Source organism: Petaurus breviceps, unplaced genomic scaffold, assembly GCF_028583685.1.
Source record: "Petaurus breviceps papuanus isolate PSGF00001 unplaced genomic scaffold, PetGlider_PUasm1.0 229, whole genome shotgun sequence".
NCBI classification, from domain to species: domain Eukaryota; kingdom Metazoa; phylum Chordata; class Mammalia; order Diprotodontia; family Petauridae; genus Petaurus; species Petaurus breviceps.
Genome location: NW_027185903.1, coordinates 7,393,409 through 7,410,212, shown reverse-complemented (window position 1 = coordinate 7,410,212; position 16,804 = coordinate 7,393,409). Strand labels below are relative to the sequence as shown.

Here is a 16,804-nt window from a genome sequence, read left to right as displayed (position 1 = left end):
GCTGAGCCACCTGGCTGCCCCAACAACTTTTTCTTTAAAATTAAAAGATGGAAAAATTAAAATGTCTCACTTGGAGTTTACACTCTTGCTTAACTCTCTCTTACAAATTCACTTAATTTTTTTTAACATCAGAAATGTTTTGTGAATAAATGTTATTTGCATTACTTTGTGTACTAGCAGTCAGCTTCCAGTTTTTTCTGTTAACATATGATAAAATTTCTTAATGATACATGTGTAAATTAAGTGCTTTCAGGGATATCAGTGGACTATCCCCTAATACTAACAGTACTAAGCCACCAACAATAAAGTCAGCTAAGGAGGAAAGGGGTTAAGTACAGAGAAGTACTTGACTGATCATGTGTCTTTGACTCTTTTCCAAAGCCAAATAACGAGTTTAATTTTTTGTTTACTTATTTTAAAAAACATTTGTACTTTTTGCACACAGATAATGTAGAATTTGATGTGTACTTTCAATTTGTGTATTTCCATTGTTTTAGGACTGAGTAACACTATGTAATGCTGAATATTGAACAAAAAATGCAGTAACTTCTTTTAAACATTTTTCCTTTAAGACAGTCTGAAGTAAACTAAAATTATTGTTTGTTTGACTTGGTTGATTGTAGAATAATGTATTTTAAGTTAATTTTTTAGAATTAACAAATGACGTTGGTTACCCAAATAATTTGGCTTAGTGCATATAGTCATATTTATGTCACTTTTATGCATTTTAGGTGTTCTACTGATGGCAGCTTCAGAAAATGAAGATAATGACATTTTGTGGTGTGTCAACCATGACACCTTTCCATTCCAAAAGCCAATGATGGAAACCCAGGTAAATCATTCTGAGTATTCTGGAAGATTTTAACTCAAATTTTATTAAAAATGTAAATACATTCCTGTAAGGAAAGGGGGAAATTGTGATTTGGTTTGGTTATTTGCTCCTAATTTTCTAGTAATATGAAATTATATTTAAATGAAATTGAACATTGTGTTCTAGTTTGTTCTTTGTAAATCATTATCAATGCTATTTGCAATGAATTTCATATATTTTGAGTTTTTAAAAGTTTCATTTGAAATCATATCAAATATGTCAAAAGAACCTGCGTTTAATCCTAGATTTCGTCTTTGAAATACTTTTGTTTCTTAATGAATTTTCTTTTTTTCAATTCTATGGAAACTCAATCTTTTCTGGTCAGTCTTTTATTCACGAGGCAATTTTTACAGTTTAAATTGTTTGGGGATTACCTAGAATGTCTTGCCTAAATTTGCCTGAAATTTATTAGCTGAAATTTGTTTGGAGAGTTGAGAGACAGTGCATTATCAATTAGAAAGTTATGGTTACAGTTCTCAACAAAAAAAACACTACTGGATTTGGATATAGGTTAACCCATGTAGCTACTCTGGGCCTTAGTTTCCTCATCTGTGGTATTAGGGTTTCATACTAGAAGATCTTTGGAATCCTCTACCAGTTCTAAATCTAGGATCTCATTAGCAGCTACTAATGTGATGGTAAGAAGTGAAAGAATGAAATATCCCCTTACCTTTTGTTAAGGAAGCCAACAAGTTCAGGCAAGCTCAGACTAATCATAAATGCAAGGTAGATAGGGAGCAAGGGCACTAGGCACAAGGAAGGGATTGAGAAGGTGTGCTGAAGCTATTTTTCAAAGGGAGAGGTCAGGGTGTGGAGGCAGCATTCTACATTTTGGTGACATCCTGTGTGGGGACAGACCCAGGGTCTGATGGAAGGTCATGCAAAGAACAGAGAAGGCCAGTTTGCACAGATCACATCATGTGTGTGAAAGGGGTACAGTATGAAACTAGGCAAGTTGATTGGGGCGAGGCTGTAAAGAACTTAAAAACAAATTCTATTTGATCCTCTTGGCCATAGGGAACCTCTGGAGTTGATTGAACAGGGAAGTGACTTGGTCAGACCTGTACTTCAGCAGTTCTGTGGAGATAGCCTGGAGTGGAGTGAGACCTCAGGCAGGATAACCATTGCAGTAGTCTAGGGAAATAGTGATGAGGGCCTGATCTAAGGTGAAGGCTTTAGAAATAGAAAGGTGGACTTGTATCCTCTACTATTTTATGAATGTTTCTTGGAAGAGAAAGAAGAAATGGAGAAAATTATTATATAAATAAGAACTATTTGGTGGTAATTCAGAAACAGTAATTTGCATATTAGCAAAATGCATATGTTAAATGAGTTGACCATTATCCAAGAGTGGGATATACTTTGGGTTAACAAGAATACATAGTATGAGTCCACTGTAAGCGTATCATAAGTTATATCACAAAATCCAAGTGATTTTGAAGTTAAAAAATACTACTGCCTTTGCCTTTCTGATCACAAAGAATATGTATGAGTGGGGGAAAGAACTGAAAATCATAAAAATTGGGAATTGAATATTAATGTCTAATGTGTGTTTATTAAATTATCTTTCTATTCATAGAATAGTAAGGTGATTTTTCTAAAAGTTCTTACCTATACTTAGTGACTTGTGAAAATGATTTTCTTTTTAAATAAATAGATGACAACACGTGTTGATGGTCATTCTTGGGCTCTCTCTGCAATAGATGAGTTGAAAATTGATAAGATAATAACACCTTTAAATAAGGACCATATTCCAATAACAGATTCGCCAGTTGTTGTGCAGCAACATATGCTGCCCCCAAAGAAATTTGTCCTGCTTTCTGCTCAAGTAAGTGTATATATTTCATATTAAAATAGAGTTAAATTAGGGAGGCAGCTAGGTGGTGCAGTGAATAGAGCACCAGCCCTGGAGTCAGGAGGATCTGAGTTCAAATGTGGCCTCAGATCCTAAACACAAAAACTAGCCATGTGACCTTGGGCAAGTCACTTAACCCCAGTTGCTCTCCAAAAATCAAAAAAAAAAATAGAGTTAAAGGAAAAGGAAATAGTAGTTAATATCTCTGTGGAAGAATAAGCTTTAACATACTCTCACTTAGCACAATACCATTATCTTGTGATGGCCATAAATATTTGTTCTAATAAAGTCTTAGTGGACTATAATAATTTTTATATAACTTAATGGCATTATAATTGATATGTAGATAAAATAATCTGAAAACTGTATCTCAGAAGAATAACAATTTCCTGAAATAATATGCTGTATTTGCCATTATTTAGTATTTTGAAACAATATAAGATTCGATGCCATCTGGGCTCGATTTCTAAGAGCTGCTAGTAAAAAAAAAAGATCAATATTATCATTAGCATTTTTAGCAGTGTTTTTTTGTTTTAATTTTTGAAACGTATTATATGGTTCTATGGATCAAGTATTCTGTTTGATATTGAAACATTAATGATTTCTCTGGGGAAGCTTGGGTTTTTTTGTGTTGTTTTTTACAAGGGTGTTAAGTTCTTTATCATTTGTTTCTTTGTGTTGGTAAGGGTGACATCTTTGATTTGTTACTTGTTACTCTGCAGTTGTTGTATTTGTACTCATCAATTTCTGCATTTTTTTCTTAGGGGAGTCTTATGTTTCACAAACTTAGACCTGTGGATCAACTGAGGCATCTTCTTGTTATTAATTTGGGTGGAGATGGAGAAGATATTGAAAGATTCTTCAAATTGCATCAGGTGAACATTTGTAACTCCATACATTCTTGTCTGATCATAGTAGAGCATTTAATTCTTTCATATAATCTAGGTGGCCAATAGGTGGTTGTTTTTTACCTCATGTTTATTATACGCTCTGAAATTTCAGCTTAAATAATAAGCCCAGGTGAGCCACGTTAGTTAAACTTCTATTTGTTTGTTTTGGAGTGGAGAAGGCAAGGTAATTGGGGTAAATGACTTTCCCAAGGTCACACAGCTAGTAAGTGTGTCAAGTGCCAGAGGTCACATTTGAACTCAGGTCCTCCTGACTCTTGGGCCAGTGTTCTATTCACTGTGCCACCTAGGTGCCCCAAACTTATCTTGTTTTAAAATGAGCGTTACTATGATGCTGAAGAATAACAAAGTCAAACAGTTTCATTCCTTATTCTTTTTGTATTTGTTTTTATTTCTTTAGTAGCTCTAATTTTGTCTTTCTATACTGATGTTTGGGAACAGAACTGTATTTTAGAGTCCTTATTGAGGTCTGTTCTGATTTTTTCCTGTGGATAGATTTAATCAACGTACTTTAGTCCATGTTATAGCAAGCTAGGGTCCTATTGTTATTTTAAGTGGTAAATACAACTTTTTCTGTTTCATTAATTTGACTTTACAAAACATAGAATGTACTTTATCCTATCACAGGGGGAAAAGTAACCTATAGTAAGAAAGATATCAATTGCTTTAAAAAAAACAACTATAACTCAGAATAAACCAAAACAACTGTTAGGGTTAAATACTAAGGAGACTTTCATGCCACAACACATTACTTTTTTCTGAGTAGTAGGACATTAAGTAGGAGATAATCCATACATGAAGAAATCTGGATTAAACTAGGGAATAAACTAGGAGTAGTACTATTAATAAACTAAGAAATACGTACTATAATATTATGGGATATATGTTTTTAAAAATAGTATGATCAGTTTTTTTTTAGCATAAAATGACTAAAATATATTTATATGTTTTGATACTTGCAATATTTATGGATGGTAGTATTTCCTATAGGAGGACCAGGCTTGTGCAACTTGCCTTATCCTGGCTTGCTCCACTGCTGCCTGTGATAGAGAGGTATCTGCTTGGGCTACTCGTGCATTTTTCAGGTATACAGATCAATGTTTATGTTGTCACTATTGTTTCAGTTGTATCTCTGAATCCTGGAATTGTAGTTTTAAAATTAAAATATTGTTGGAAAAGGACCAGCATTAGAGCTAGTTTCAAGTTTAGACTGTTATTGAGTAGCTCTTGAACAATAAGTTGAATATCAATCAGTAAACATTTGTAAAAGAGCTTTATGCCATTTACCTTCCTTAGAGATGCTAAGAGGATAAGAGAACAAAATTGCCCTTGATCAGGGACCATTAAAATTGAACAAATCACATTAATGTAGCCCATATGAAAATAATAAATGGTAACCTTCACCTCCTTTCTCATTTCCTCCTAAACTAAACCTCAGGTGCCACAATCTCTTTCATCTTATTCTTTTTTCTTTTTTCCTCCTTTCTCTCCCTCTTTTATTTTTTTGCATTCTGGTAACATTTTGTGAGTCTAGTTTGTTAAATCTGTTAGGAAATCCAGGTTCCGTTAGGACAAAGAGCTCCATAGGCTTCAAAACCAAAGGACCCAGTTTGAAACCAGGCCATTCCACTTAGTACTGGAGTGACTATGAGCAGTTTATTTAACATCTTTGGTTTCCTCGTTTCTAATAGGAGGGGACTAGATTGACTAAAGCTTTTCCTACTCTTAATTCCCATTACCTTCATTTTTCTGATTAACCTTGAGATATAAGCCCCCAGTGGAATGTTGATGAGGAAGAATTAGATTGATTCTGCTTGGTTCCTGAGAACAGTGACTAGAAATTACAAGGAAGTAGATTTCAGTTCAGCATGTATGTGCTTGTGTGTGTTAATGTGTATGTGCATGTATGCATAAAACAGAGCTATACAAAAAAGTAATGAACTAGTTTTGAAATGGGAAAGATAGTGAGTTTCTTTTTCCTACCCTCAAGTCTACTTTTCAGTCATATAGAGTGGATTCATGCATCAAGTAGAAGTTGAAATGAATTACTTCTCTTTCAGTTCTTAAACTTCTGCTATTTATACTCTGATTAGTCAAATTTTAGTGACAGTGAAGGACTTTAAATAGTTCAAAAGAAATGTGTCTTATATATGTTTTCTGTGAAAAAAACTATTTTTAGAAAGAATGCAGTGTGATTTTAGAAATAAAAGCAAAAGACAGCCTTACATGGAAATTACATTGCTATTTTGCATAGAGAAATGTTTATAATGGGCATATGGTTGATGGAATTTTAAGAAGTATATTTTAGTATAATACTTTTGCCTCTTAAACATTTTGAACCTAACATGATCTCTGAATAATATATATATATATATTGAATGAAATAACTCAGGGTTTGTCTATTAAAATAGGTATGGTGGAGAGGCACAGATGCGATTTCCATCAGCTCTTCCTCCTCCAAGTAATGTTGGACCCATCTTGGGGTCTCCTGTCTATCCTAGTGAGTATGAAACACCCAAATTAAACTGTTTCAGTTTCTTTTTAAACACTGAATGCATTTCATTCTGTTTTAATTATTGCTTGTTTTTTTATGGAAGAACATACATATGTGTTGTCATCTTATATCTTAAATTTGCTAACATGTTGGCATCATTTCCAAAAACATGGTTCGTTGATGACTAAAACTTTGCATCAGCATTCCCCAAAGTGTGAATTCTGAGAAAGCTACAATCATGTTATTGAATTATTTTGCCTCCAATAAATTCCATGGGGAATGTTCAGCTTCCCTGGCCTTCCTGTGGGGATATGGTGCTCACAAGCCCTTTGGGCTTGAGGGGTCCTTCCTCCTATATAGAGTCTATTTCCAAAGGTTTTTATGTTTCTTCATAAATATGTTCTGATTTTATTTTTAGGTTCCCCTATTCCTGTCAGTAGTCCATATCCTAATCCATCCTTTTTGGGAACACCATCTCCAGGTACTTTACTTTATCTGTTTTAGACTTACAAGTATTGATAAGCTAAAACCTACCCTAAATATTCTTTGGTTAATATTTTACATTTTTGCCCCTCGCATTAGCAGTGGAAGTTTCTCTTCCTTAACACTCTTTTCCAACTGCAGTTTAATTTGCAGACATTCAAGAAGTGAATGAAAATAGACTGGTTGGCAGAAGGACATTACAGCTGCCATTACCCCAGGGCAACAGTGGGGCTCAATTTGACAGAATGCCCTTGGTGTTATTCGTGGCAGATCTCTTACCCAGGTGCTAGGGTGAACAAGTTCTGAAGCAGCTCCTACGTAATCATGTTCCAGACTGAAGAGATAGGAACGATATTGTCAGTCTTCTTTACTTGTACCTAGCATTCCTCTCACATGACATAGATATTTCAGGGTCCCACATTCGGACTTGAATTGGGCATTAAGGAAAACCAAACCAAATGTCTACTTAATTGTGTTATTCACATGAGGAAAAACATTTATCTGGGAAGATTTGGAAACTTTTTAAAGGATTTATATGTGTCCTAGGTGTGCACTCTCCTGCCATGTCAACACCAGTGTATCTTACTGGAAGCCAATTGTCTCAGCCTTCTACAAGTATTGCTTCTATGACTGGGCCAGAGGTTGTGTATTCTGGAAAACACAATGGTATTTGCATTTACTTCTCTCGAATTATGGGGTAAGTTACTTAAGGAAAATGTATTCTTTGACCATTCATTATAACTTAAAATACAATATAGGGTTGTTGTTGTTTTTTTTCCATTTTTTTAGTTGATAATAAATTTTGTTTAAACAAAACAGAAAATAAAATCCCTGGAAACAATTAAACAAAACAACAACGGGGGGGAGGGGGGAAGGGGCAGGATTGTCTCCCTTCTCATACTGAGCAAGTTATGCCTTATAAGAGAGAATAAGGAAATAGGAAAAACAAGTCGGTCTAGCCAACTAATATATCAACTAATTCCTGTACCATTTGCAATATTTCACACCTAGAGTGTACAGAAAAGAATGGGAGGGGCATTTTCTTAACTCTTTTCCAGGGCCAGGTTTGATTATTATAATTACACTGTTACATTTCCTTAAAAAAGTTATTTTACATTGTTGTAGTTGTGTATGTTTTTCCTGGTTCTGCTTACTTCTACCTACATCATCTTATGTAACTGCTTTTCCATATATTTCACCAGGATGATTTCAAGAGTCTCTCTTTTTTTTTTTTTTAAGTCTTTTTTTTGTTTGTTTTTTTGGAGGGGGAAAGGCAGGGCAATTGGGGTTAAGTGCTTGCCCAAGATCACACAGCTAGTAAGTGTTAAGTGTCTGTTGGCTGGATTTGAACTCAGGTCCTCCTTACTAAACAGTTGGTGCTCTATTCATTGCACCACCTAGCTGCCCTTCAAGAGTTTCTTTTAGCAGACTTACATAAACTGCAACTTACATTATCTTCTCTCAACAAAAGTTTAGCAAATGAAGTAAATTTGACTTTTGGGGATATGTCAAGTATAAAAGCAGTTAATTTCTTCAGCATTGTGTTTTTTAATTGATATACTAGATGAAAGTCATTAACAGTGCTTAGAATTTTTTTATTGAGTCAGTGCAATAGTTAATTAAAATATTCTTCTGTGCTTCAGAAATATTTGGGATGCAAGTTTAGTTGTGGAGAGAGTATTCAAGAGTGGCAACAGAGAGATTATTGCGGTAAGTGTGGGGTGCCAATTTTTAGTTTTTTTCTTCGTATTTAGTAGGCTCTTTTTTTAATCCTCTTATTTTTATACATTTTATTGATTCTTTCTTTTTAAATATTACTGTCACTTTACAGGGACTCCTAATAATTGTCTTGAGTCCTCCCAAATAAATAAATATAATCAAGGAAACCAAATTGATAAACTAACTGTGTCTGAACATGTATTAGGTTTTTAAATGAGAAACATTTTTATGTGTACCTCTTGATTTATCTCAAATTAAAACAGTTTAAATGTAATGATTTAAAATTTTTTAGATAAGCCATGTACATTATATATATGTATGTATACATGTATGTGTGTGTATATATGTGTATATAAATCTTCTAGTTGTATTGAGTTGGTGACCTTTCCGGGTGACCTTTCTGATGCCCTCTTTTATCTGCTACTAAAGATTATAGAATTGGAACTGTCTTGTTTATCTTTGTGCTCCATCAGATCAGAATCAGTCTTAGCGATCTTACAGGTCACCAGGGCCAAAATCTTTATTTTATAGATGATGACACACAGCTGAAGGGACCTGGAACTCTCTTTGTGTATGCCCAGCACTTAGCACAGTGCCTGACACATAGTAGGTGCTTAATACATGTTTATGGATTGATTTACAAAATATAAGCCCAGAATATTTCTCTTTTTTGCTTGTCTTTTTTTTTAACACAAAAGTTATCTGTCATCCTTTCAGCTCTGATGCTGTTTTATTTCCATATTTGTTTATCTACTAACCCCTTTGTTCTAGTCTCAGTATGAATCTATTGGTTGTTTTTGAAAAATCTTGCTTCTCACAATGAACCCATCAAGTTATTTTTATTCAATACTGAATGTTCAAGTTACTGCATATTTTATTTTGTAATGTAAAGTTTTTCAGCTTTTTAAAATGTTCCTCTTATTTTTAGATTGAAAGTAGTGTACCACCTCAGCTGCTAGAATCAGTGCTACAGGAGCTAAAAGGTTTGCAAGAATTTCTGGACAGAAATTCACAGTTTGCAGGTGGACCCATAGGGAACCCACAGTAAGAACTCAATTTGTCTTTTTAAAAATTTTTTTATTTTAAATTAATCGTTTTTGTTTCATTTTTAACTATAAAGTTTGATTCAAACCATCTTTTCATATTTACTATAAAATATTGATCCGTGTCTTAAACAAATTCACTTTCAGTGGCATTTTTCCAGTACCAATCATTCTCAGATAAAGTGAACCTACTATATTTGCTTCACCTAAATATTAGTGAGGAATATTCCCTCATTTATTTGTTTCACCTTGATTTCTGCCAAAATTGTCATGCAGTCTTCATATTATCTTTTGTAATCTTTTGAGTTTGGGTTTATGCCCAAATATTTGACATGCTTTATTATTTTTCTCTCAGTTTCTCATAATTTCTTTTCCTTGGGAATATTAAAGGAGACATATAGCTCTGATAGTATACTCTTATACTTTCTTTTACCACCATTCTTCATACCAAGTATTTAGAACTTCAAGTGTGAAGGAAAAATTAATGTAATTCAGTGAAGTTTCTTCATTTATTTCAGATGCCTAAATTTTTTATTTCAATTTCAGTACTACCCCTGCCAGAGTGCAACAGAGACTGATTGGATTCATGCGTCCTGAAAATGGAAGTTCTCAACAAATGCAGCAGGAATTACAGAGGAAATTCCATGGTATATTATTCTTATTTTTTTTTTTAAGCAATCGGGGTTAAGTAACTTACTCAAGGTTACATGGCCAGTTATTATTTTTCTGTGGGTGCCTAGTATCGGAGGCCAGAACCAATCCCAGGTCTCCCAACACTGGGGCCAGGGCTCTAACTCACTGTGCCACCTGGCGGTCCCTATAGTTTGTTATTCTTGAAAAATAAAATGTGCATATTTCTAACCTAGAGTCTCAGTTAGATTTGCCAATTGACAAATATTAATTTCCTGCATTGTACAAAATTCTGTTCTTGGTTTTGAAACAGATAAAAGAGGGCCTACTCCCACTCTAATAGATTGGAATGAGTCAATTTAAGACATTCACATGACAGCATAAAATTACTGTCATTTTCCTAGTTACTGGGTTAAACTGCAATTAATGATAATAACCTGATATCTGTAAAATATTTTTTAAAGTGCTTTCACATTTTTTCCATCAAAATCTTTTTTTTTAATTTAATCATAATTTTTTTTAAAAAGTAAAGATTTTATCATGCTAAGATTTTTTTTAGACCTACACAAAATAAACTGATATGGATTTCACCCTGATCTTTTTTCTTTTTTTTCACTTTCGTGGAAGTACTAAACCAACAATGACATGGCCCCAGTGAGTAGTATCCAAAAGAGAAGCAAAAAGAAACTTAGGATGTAGAATTTCTTTTTTTGGAGTAATAATAAAATGTTCACAACCATAGAATGGATATATGATGCCTTCTAAGGAGCTCCAATTTTGTAAAAACTCATCAGACTTTGAATCCTATGCATCTTAGTCAAGTGTTGCAACTATAAAAGCTTTCCTGGGGATGAGTATTGTCCCTACTCTTACAATTTTCATTTTATATTGATGATAGTGTCCTGTGGTGTGCAGTAATTGCAGCTCCTGAAACATCTTAGAAATCTAATGTCAGCAACTGTGCACATAAGCATTATTAACCATGGGTCCTTGAACTGATTTTTAAATTATTTTAATAAATGTGTTTCAGTATAATTGTTTTCCTTTGTAATATTTTGAATTTCATCTTATGCATTTTAAGATATTCTGAGAAGGGCTTCTCCAGAGCGTCAGAGAGAACCATGGCACAGAAAAGATGGAAAAACGACTGCTCCGCAGTCTTCTTCATTACCATTCTCTCTACCTGCGTGCTAAGCATGTCACTTCACCACTGTCCTGTTTTACATTGATCTTTATTATGAAACTCCCTAAGTTTTATTTTTCCAGCAGAGGCTCAAGTGAGTGAAAAAATTTCACTTCAGGGTATCCAGCAATTAGTTCGCAAATCATACCAGGCTTTGGCTTTATGGAAACTCCTGTGCGAACATCAATTCACTGTCATTGTAGGAGAGCTTCAGAAGGTATTTTTTGTTCATGCATGTAATATATTAACAGAAGAGTTCAGATTGTTTCTTCAGATATGCTTGACATTTATTTACAGTTTAGAGGAGTCAGTTATTTTGGAGATTTAATTAATTTATAATAATGGTGTTTGTGTGTGTGTGTGTGTGTGTGTGTGTGTGTTCATATTGTTCTGGTTCATAGTGATTCCTTACCCTAAGTAAGAGTTCTTAGAAGAGATTATTATTATTATTCCTTATTTATCGGATAAAGTTATTTTCTTGGGTACATTCTTATTCTTTTTGAGGTTTAGAAAACTCAGGGTGGTATTTCATCAGATATGTTTTGCTTATTGATGAAAACATATGCTCAGTGCTAACCTAAATAATAGGTTTTAGCTTTATTTGGCATGCACTGTAATTTGAGGTAGGCTTTAAGGTTATTGATAACATACCAGCAATTCAGTATTCACTTTGTAATTTATCTGAGGGATATCTCTGGCTAGCTTTCTCTGTCACCAATCTTCCGGGCCTTCCTTCATCATCATATGGTGTGTGCTTTGGAAATGCAAAGTAAATAATAGCCTATATATAGAAAACATAATTTGCTGCTCCTCCCCTCCTAGCCCCCCCACCCTTATCCCAGTCACATAATGGATTAAAAAGGTAAATGTGAATAAGTTTTGAATTGTTTGACGTTTTGGACTCCCTAGGTTCCTGTTGTTATCCAGTTAGGATAGATAGCTAACAGGCTGTAAAGATGTGTTCAAAAGAGTTGATTGGCAGCCGGAAGCCTGGGCTTTAGTCCCAGCCTACTAAGGTTGGACAATTAATTTCTCTGTGCCTTTGTTTTCTCATCCATAAAGTGGGGGAGGGGCATCTTGGTTCTCTAAAATTCCTTCTAGTTCAGATGCAGTGATTTTATGGTTTATTTAAGAATGACATTTCCTTTGTATTATGAATTTAGTTGATATTTGGGGATTTTTATCTACTGGAGAGAAATTTGTGCATATGTAATGTTGGTCGGAAGTGCGAGGCTTCTCTACTTTTCAAATACGGAGTGGTAATTTTTTTTCTTTTAGGAATTTCAGGAACAGTTGAAGATCACTACTTTCAAAGACCTGGTCATTAGAGACAAAGAGCTGACTGGAGCATTGATTGCTTCTCTTATCAACTGTTATATCAGAGACAATGCTGCTGTGGATGGCATCAGCTCACACTTACAAGACATCTGCCCTCTTCTGTATAGCACAGATGATGCAATTTGTTCTAAGGTGTGAGCATTACTAAAAAGGGTCCAGGATTTAGGAAGGTGTTACTGGTTAGTGGAGCCCTAGACATGGACTCACTTGTATGACCTTGAGCATTCTATAAGCTTTACTTCTCTGGGCTTCATTGTTATTATCTTTATAATGAATTTGTTAGACTAGATGATCAAAGATGTAAAGAGGACTTAAGGATTTATCTTAAAATCTTTCTGTTTTATACTAAAAAATGTGTTCGTATCTGAATGCCTGAAATTAAATTAAAATATAAAACACTTCTTAAAAGTACAGGACAGAGTTGGAGTAAAAATTCAGTTTAATCAAATATTAGGAAATTTACCTAATAATAATAATGGAATTATATTTATTAATGAATAACTCTCATTTATATAGCCCTTTAAGGTTTACAGAGTGCTTTTCTATAAAACATTGATGATGATAACATCTGTAGTGCCTGCCTTATGAGGCTCAAATGAAATCATGTATGTAATGCATTTTCAGATCATAAAGGACTATATATATTTTTGTCATTTTCATTATATTATTTCTCAAAATTACCCTGTGAGATAGATAATGCCATTATTATCCTCATTTTTTTTTTTATAAATAGGGATTCAAAGGCACCTGTCCCCAAACAAATGTAGGCTTTTATTCATAATCTACCCATATAGTGAATTAAAGCAATATTCTTTCTTCTTCTAGGTGAAAAATATTATAAAGTTATCTTTGTCACTTTTATCTAGGGATAGCAAACATAAGTTTGATTTCTTAACTTTTATTAAAGATCATTTATCACATGACTTACTTTCTGCCTAACACTAAACTGAAGAATCAAGTTTGTAAAATTTTTACATTTTAATGATAATAGAGCAAGGTGTGTGTTCTAGCCTAGATTTAATATATTGGAATATTTCTTCAGCTTGTACACATTTTTGCATAGTCTGATTATCTATTTATGTTTAGGCAAATGAGCTTCTTCAGCGCTCTCGACAAGTTCAAAGCAAACCTGAAAAGGAAAGAATGTTAAGGGAATCACTGAAGGAATATCAGAAAATTAGTAATCAAGTGGATCTTTCCAATGTTTGTGCTCAATATAGACAAGGTGAGAAGCAAAGTGCCTTTTATATTTCGAGGTTGGACAATAGAATACAGAAGCACAACAAATAAGAGAAGTTATAGCTGGAGAGCATCTTGACAAAGATTTATCTTTAAGTAGCTAAGGAACTGAACCTTTAGTTTAGTTGTGCTTGGTATACGGTCTTTACCCTCCTCCGTTTTAATGAACCTAATATGGTGGCATCAGAGTGTGTCCTGTATTGGTCCCAGTGAATATGTGACATCAGCACTGCTTTCTACAAACATTTCAGTGCTTTTTGTTTTGACAGTTGAAACTTTTCACTCTATTCCTTTTTCCACCTTGGTCTAAACAAACTACTCTGTGTGTGTGTGTGTGTGTGTGTGTGTGTGTATTTTTTTTTTTACATACATACATTTTTTTCCCTTAGGTTTTAAAAAACATTTTGAAGTTGAATTTTTATATATTACATGACTTTTAAAAAATTTCTTCAAAGTGATCTTTATTTTACTTGATAGAAAGTTAGGATTTGTATTCCATTCAGCCAGTATTTATTGCTATACCTGTTGTTTGACAGAGCATTGTTATAGCCACTGGGAGAAACAATAGAGAAATCTCTTCTTTCATGGAGCTTATAATCCTGGGCACCCTCTACAGGAGTGTAAGAAAGAGCAATAGAGAGCTAAATGTAAAATAATACACATTGAGCCTTTAAGAGAAGTGCAGCATAAAGTGGTATGTGCAGTTCAAGAGGGAGATAATTGCCAATTGAGGAATGATAGAAGAAAGTTCATAGAAGAGCAGAAAGAAATTTAGCAAGGTTAGAAGAAGAGAGTAGACATCTCTAGCTTGGGAAGCAGCTTCATTAGAGATGCAAAAATGGGAAAGCTTATTGTAGGAAGTATTAGGGAATAAATAATAATCCCTTTTAAAATGTTTATTCAGTATTAAGGGTGAGTAGTAATAAGAGCCTATACTAACATGGTGATATTAAAAAGCAAAGAGGAGGGAACAGATGTGGATATTGAGAGTAATATTTGCAGGACTTGGATCAGGCACTAGATATAAAAGATAAGGTACAAAAGCATCAAAGTCTGCATTAATGATAAAATAGAAGATTGATGGTGCTACAAAATAAGGAGGAGCCAATTTAGGAGGAAGGATGTTAAGTAGAGAATGGTTTTGAATTTCTTCATCCCCAACAAGGAACTGAAAACCGAAAACCACAGATATACTAAAATTTCAAGACACTAAAAAGTAGGGAAAAAAATTGTGAAATGTATTTATCTTCTTGTGTATTTTCGTACTTTGAGTCATGTTATCTGTGGAACACAAAAGAATCAACTTTTGATGATGATAATCGTGAAAATGATGACACCAAGAAACCAGATGTGAAGTTTGAAGATAACACATTATTCTTGTATGCTTACTGAAAAAGAGATGTATTTAATTATTCAATTATCAGGGAATCTGTGTTCTCTTATCTGGTTGCTTCTTTAAGTGATGCATCCTGGGGGGTGCAGTATAGCACAAAGGCTATCTAGCCTGGCACTTCAGAATTGGTCCATCCCTTCTTAAAAATATGTCATTTTATATATCATTTTAATGTATTTTTAATTGATTTCTTAATACTCTTTTTTGTCCCTCCTGCTTTCTCCCCTTCCCACTTAAAATAATAACAATAAGTATTCAGAGTCAAGAAGAACAGATTCCTATGTTGACTGTGTCCAAAAATGTGTCACATTCCGCAAGTTTAGTCTCCCACTTCTCTGTTAGGAAATAAGTAGCATTCTTTATCACTGGTTCTCTCAAATCAGTTAGTCATTGTGTCATGGCCCTTTTTTTTTAATGATAGGTAACATTTACATAGCATTTTAAAGTTTGCCAAGTATTTTAAATCTATTTTCTCATTTGATTGTTACATCAACCCAATAAGGTAAACTGTTTTCCCCATTTTACAGGTGAGGAAATTGATGCTGGCTACGGTAGCACAGGAATAAATATCTGATGAAGGATTTGAATTCAGGTTTTCCTGACTCCAAGTCCAGTGCTATCCACTAGGCCACCCATCTCATTTGTCTGGTCATATATCTCTTGGATGATGTATTTTCAATTTTTTTGGTGTGTATTCTCCATCATTTGATATTGTGCTGCAGCCTTTTTGCACCCACCAAGCATCTACTTTCCTTTGGATGACCTGTAGTTTAGATTCTTCAGATGTAGATTTCCATGATTCATAGCCAGCTAATCAGTATAATCTCCAAACCCATTTTTCCTTTCCATTAGTGCGTTTTTATGAGGGTGTTGTGGAGCTCTCCCTCACGGCTGCGGAGAAAAAAGATCCTCAAGGTCTTGGACTCCATTTCTATAAACATGGAGAGCCAGAAGAGGACACTGTGGGACTGCAGGCTTTCCAAGAGAGGCAAGTTGATAGTTGACACTCCTAATGGTATATCAGGGCAACACATTCTGCTTTGTGTTACTGTTTTTACATTTGAAATGGTTTCAGTTTTAATTTGCCTGTATATGTTTATTAAAAACATTTTTTACTTCATCATGAATTATATTTTTAGTGATAATTTGAAATTAGTTTCTGTTCTATAAATAAATTATAAATTAATTTATTTTGTAAATTTAGGATGGGGCTTCTAAAAGTCTGCACGGTATATTATGGCTATTTAACAGAAGCACACAAAGGAAGTTTAAAATCACTGTGACCTCGAGTTCTTTTAGTGTAAAATAAAAGCATAGAGTGTATAATTGTTCTTCATACACGTCTATTATTTTTTCTCAAATTGAAATGTTTACTTAAATTATACGAGTAAAATTAAAGCCCTTTTCTAAATGTCTGTGATGTTTTATAAATATTTACAGGTTGAATAGCTACAAGTGCATTACTGATACGCTCCAGGAACTTGTCAATCAGAGTAAAGCTGCTCCTCAGTCTCCGAGTGTGCCTAAAAAGCCAGGTCCTCCAGTTTTGTCATCAGACCCCAATATGTTGAGTAATGAAGAAGCAGGACATCATGTAAGGAGTTGGGTTTTGGAGAGGGGAAGGCAGGGCAGTTGAGGTTAAGTGTCT

At 34.1% G+C, this 16,804-nt stretch overlaps 1 protein-coding gene across 2 annotated transcripts in view; it reads left to right on the top strand.

The window, feature by feature from the left end:
* NUP155 (nucleoporin 155) overlaps positions 1-16,804 on the top strand; it is a 52,890-nt gene that overhangs the window by 20,710 nt on the left and 15,376 nt on the right. The window contains exons 12-26 of one of the 2 annotated variants that reach the window (XM_069096169.1): positions 732-832; positions 2,529-2,699; positions 3,491-3,601; positions 4,625-4,719; positions 6,046-6,134; positions 6,547-6,609; positions 7,158-7,308; positions 8,255-8,321; positions 9,259-9,374; positions 9,920-10,020; positions 11,273-11,403; positions 12,465-12,656; positions 13,611-13,749; positions 16,009-16,144; positions 16,597-16,750. In XM_069096169.1, coding sequence (XP_068952270.1) covers positions 732-832; positions 2,529-2,699; positions 3,491-3,601; positions 4,625-4,719; positions 6,046-6,134; positions 6,547-6,609; positions 7,158-7,308; positions 8,255-8,321; positions 9,259-9,374; positions 9,920-10,020; positions 11,273-11,403; positions 12,465-12,656; positions 13,611-13,749; positions 16,009-16,144; positions 16,597-16,750 — 1,817 coding nt within the window. Of the gene's footprint in view, positions 1-731; positions 833-2,528; positions 2,700-3,490; positions 3,602-4,624; positions 4,720-6,045; positions 6,135-6,546; positions 6,610-7,157; positions 7,309-8,254; positions 8,322-9,258; positions 9,375-9,919; positions 10,021-11,269; positions 11,404-12,464; positions 12,657-13,610; positions 13,750-16,008; positions 16,145-16,596; positions 16,751-16,804 lie in introns of both variants that reach the window. The other variant, XM_069096168.1, reaches the window with a different exon arrangement.